Here is a 1901-nt window from a genome sequence, read left to right on the forward strand (position 1 = left end):
CACGTAGCTGTTGCAACTGGTCACGTGTTTCCGAGGGTTCCGTCATCCCTCAAACTCAGGCGAAAATCTGGTTGTGAGCTCGAGTAACAGAGATCTCTACCGCGACCCTTCATCATCGAAATCTTGGTTTTCCAGAAAATGGGGGACCGCCGTCCCTCAAAACGACGCTTGGACCGCCTGCCATCCCTCGAAATCCGGAGAATGAGAATTTTCGCCTTTCCATCGTACTGGTTTCCAGTCATATTTTATTACTCAACGACAACGAGCTTGTCGCTTGCCGTTGGATGGCATTCAGACGAAAAAAAAAACCATTAAAATTTTAATGGCTTTTTTTTGTCTGAATGCTATCCCGGCCAATCAAATCTCTCGAAATATTTTTGTCCATTCCCATTAAAGTTGTGTGGGAGACCGTTTCTGTACAAACAATAATTGTTCAAAATAATGGCAAAAATTAAAACAATGAATTGTCCATTATTGCTCTTTGTAAGAAGTTACTTTTTTTAGTAATAATAAAAAACTTAATGTTTTTATTGCAACATAATAAATAACTTGGTTCTGTATGCTTTTCTAGACTGAACCGATACCGATATGGTACGCTCGCAAACCTACTAGACGTGAGTGGCAAAAAACAACTTTTATGAAAAAGCTGTTCTGACGATGGAATTGTTCATTCAGAGTAGAAACCAAACTCGTTTTTTCTCCAGTATGGAAACGTATGACCGCTCCAGCGAATATAATATTTGACATCATGATGTAATAGCGGAGTGAGAATACTAGATTTTACATGTACTGTGCTACAAATGCTATCTTAGCTGAACTGTTACTTGTGTTAGTGGTCGGGTAAAAAATGTCATCACGCGTAGGTATTCTAATACGATCAGGTATTGTGAATTCTGAGTATATTTGGAAATCTTGATCGATTCGTGTCATCAGCGTCCAAATCAACAGAGCGCTCTGATTGGTCAATTAGGATTGCAGTTCAACGCGGATCTTCGCCTGCACTGCTGGATTGCAGCATCTTTCCTTGCAGCCCTGGATCTCCAAGGACATACGTACACTTGGTACTATTGTCAATCTTGTGTTATTGATGCTGGTAGAAACGTCAACGATTTGCTAAACCACATTTTGTTACTGTTTAGCAAGATGGAGGCAGCAGCTACTCGGCAACACGCCAGTCCCAACACAATTCTCCACTGTTTATACGGTTATTACTATCTTGGGTATTCCAGGAAAGAACTGGCGCACATTTACAAAAAAAAAAACACAGCAGACAATGACCCAGCGATAGATGTGTTCACAACGTCGAGAGCACTTTGTGTCGAGTGGTGAAGATCATTGACGTATTCTTGGACACGAGAATCAGTAGCCGCTAAGAGTCGCAAAACACTTGAAGGTGGCGGAGCACGTATCTTATCGTCCAATGTGGAGCGATCCTGACTGCGAACCACCTCAGTAGCCCACATACGCCACACCACAGCTTCACCTGTGTATGTGGCGCCCCAAAGATCCTGTAGGCGCCCCACAACCTCGCGAAGCGTGACTTCAGCAGCCTTCCAAAACGCTTGGCGATCTTGTTTTCTCCCGAGGCTGACGCCATAATCATAGATAAGAAGCATGGCAGTCTTGTCATGCATTGATTGAAGCCAAGTGTTCCGGTCCTCGTTGGGTTTTGAGCTGTCGACGATGTGCTTCTTCACCATGAACACCATGAACTTGGACCAAGAGTCAATTGCAGCTTGCTCGACAGCCCAAACTACATCGGACTTCACTGCCCTCCCTTTAACCTTAGTTCGCCTGACAAAAATCCCACCGGTAGGACACCCAAAAGTCCTACCGGTAGGACAACGTCAAGAGTGATGGTTTCATCCAATTTTCAAGTGATATGTGTTCTGTGCTATCTT

The 1901-nt window shown here is 43.6% G+C and overlaps 1 protein-coding gene across 1 annotated transcript; it reads right to left on the bottom strand.

Moving 5' to 3' along the window:
* Window positions 1-1294: 1294 nt before the first annotated feature.
* PPTG_18513 (hypothetical protein) lies at window positions 1295-1709 on the bottom strand (the record flags this gene model as incomplete). Its single annotated transcript, XM_008916757.1, has 2 exons — window positions 1295-1369; window positions 1446-1709. The coding sequence occupies 2 exons, from the start codon at window positions 1707-1709 to the stop codon at window positions 1295-1297; spliced, it is 339 nt and encodes a 112-aa protein (XP_008915005.1).
* Between the last annotated feature and the right edge of the window lie 192 nt (window positions 1710-1901).

This window comes from Phytophthora parasitica, assembly GCF_000247585.1.
Source record: "Phytophthora parasitica INRA-310 unplaced genomic scaffold supercont2.88, whole genome shotgun sequence".
NCBI lineage: Eukaryota > Oomycota > Peronosporomycetes > Peronosporales > Peronosporaceae > Phytophthora > Phytophthora nicotianae.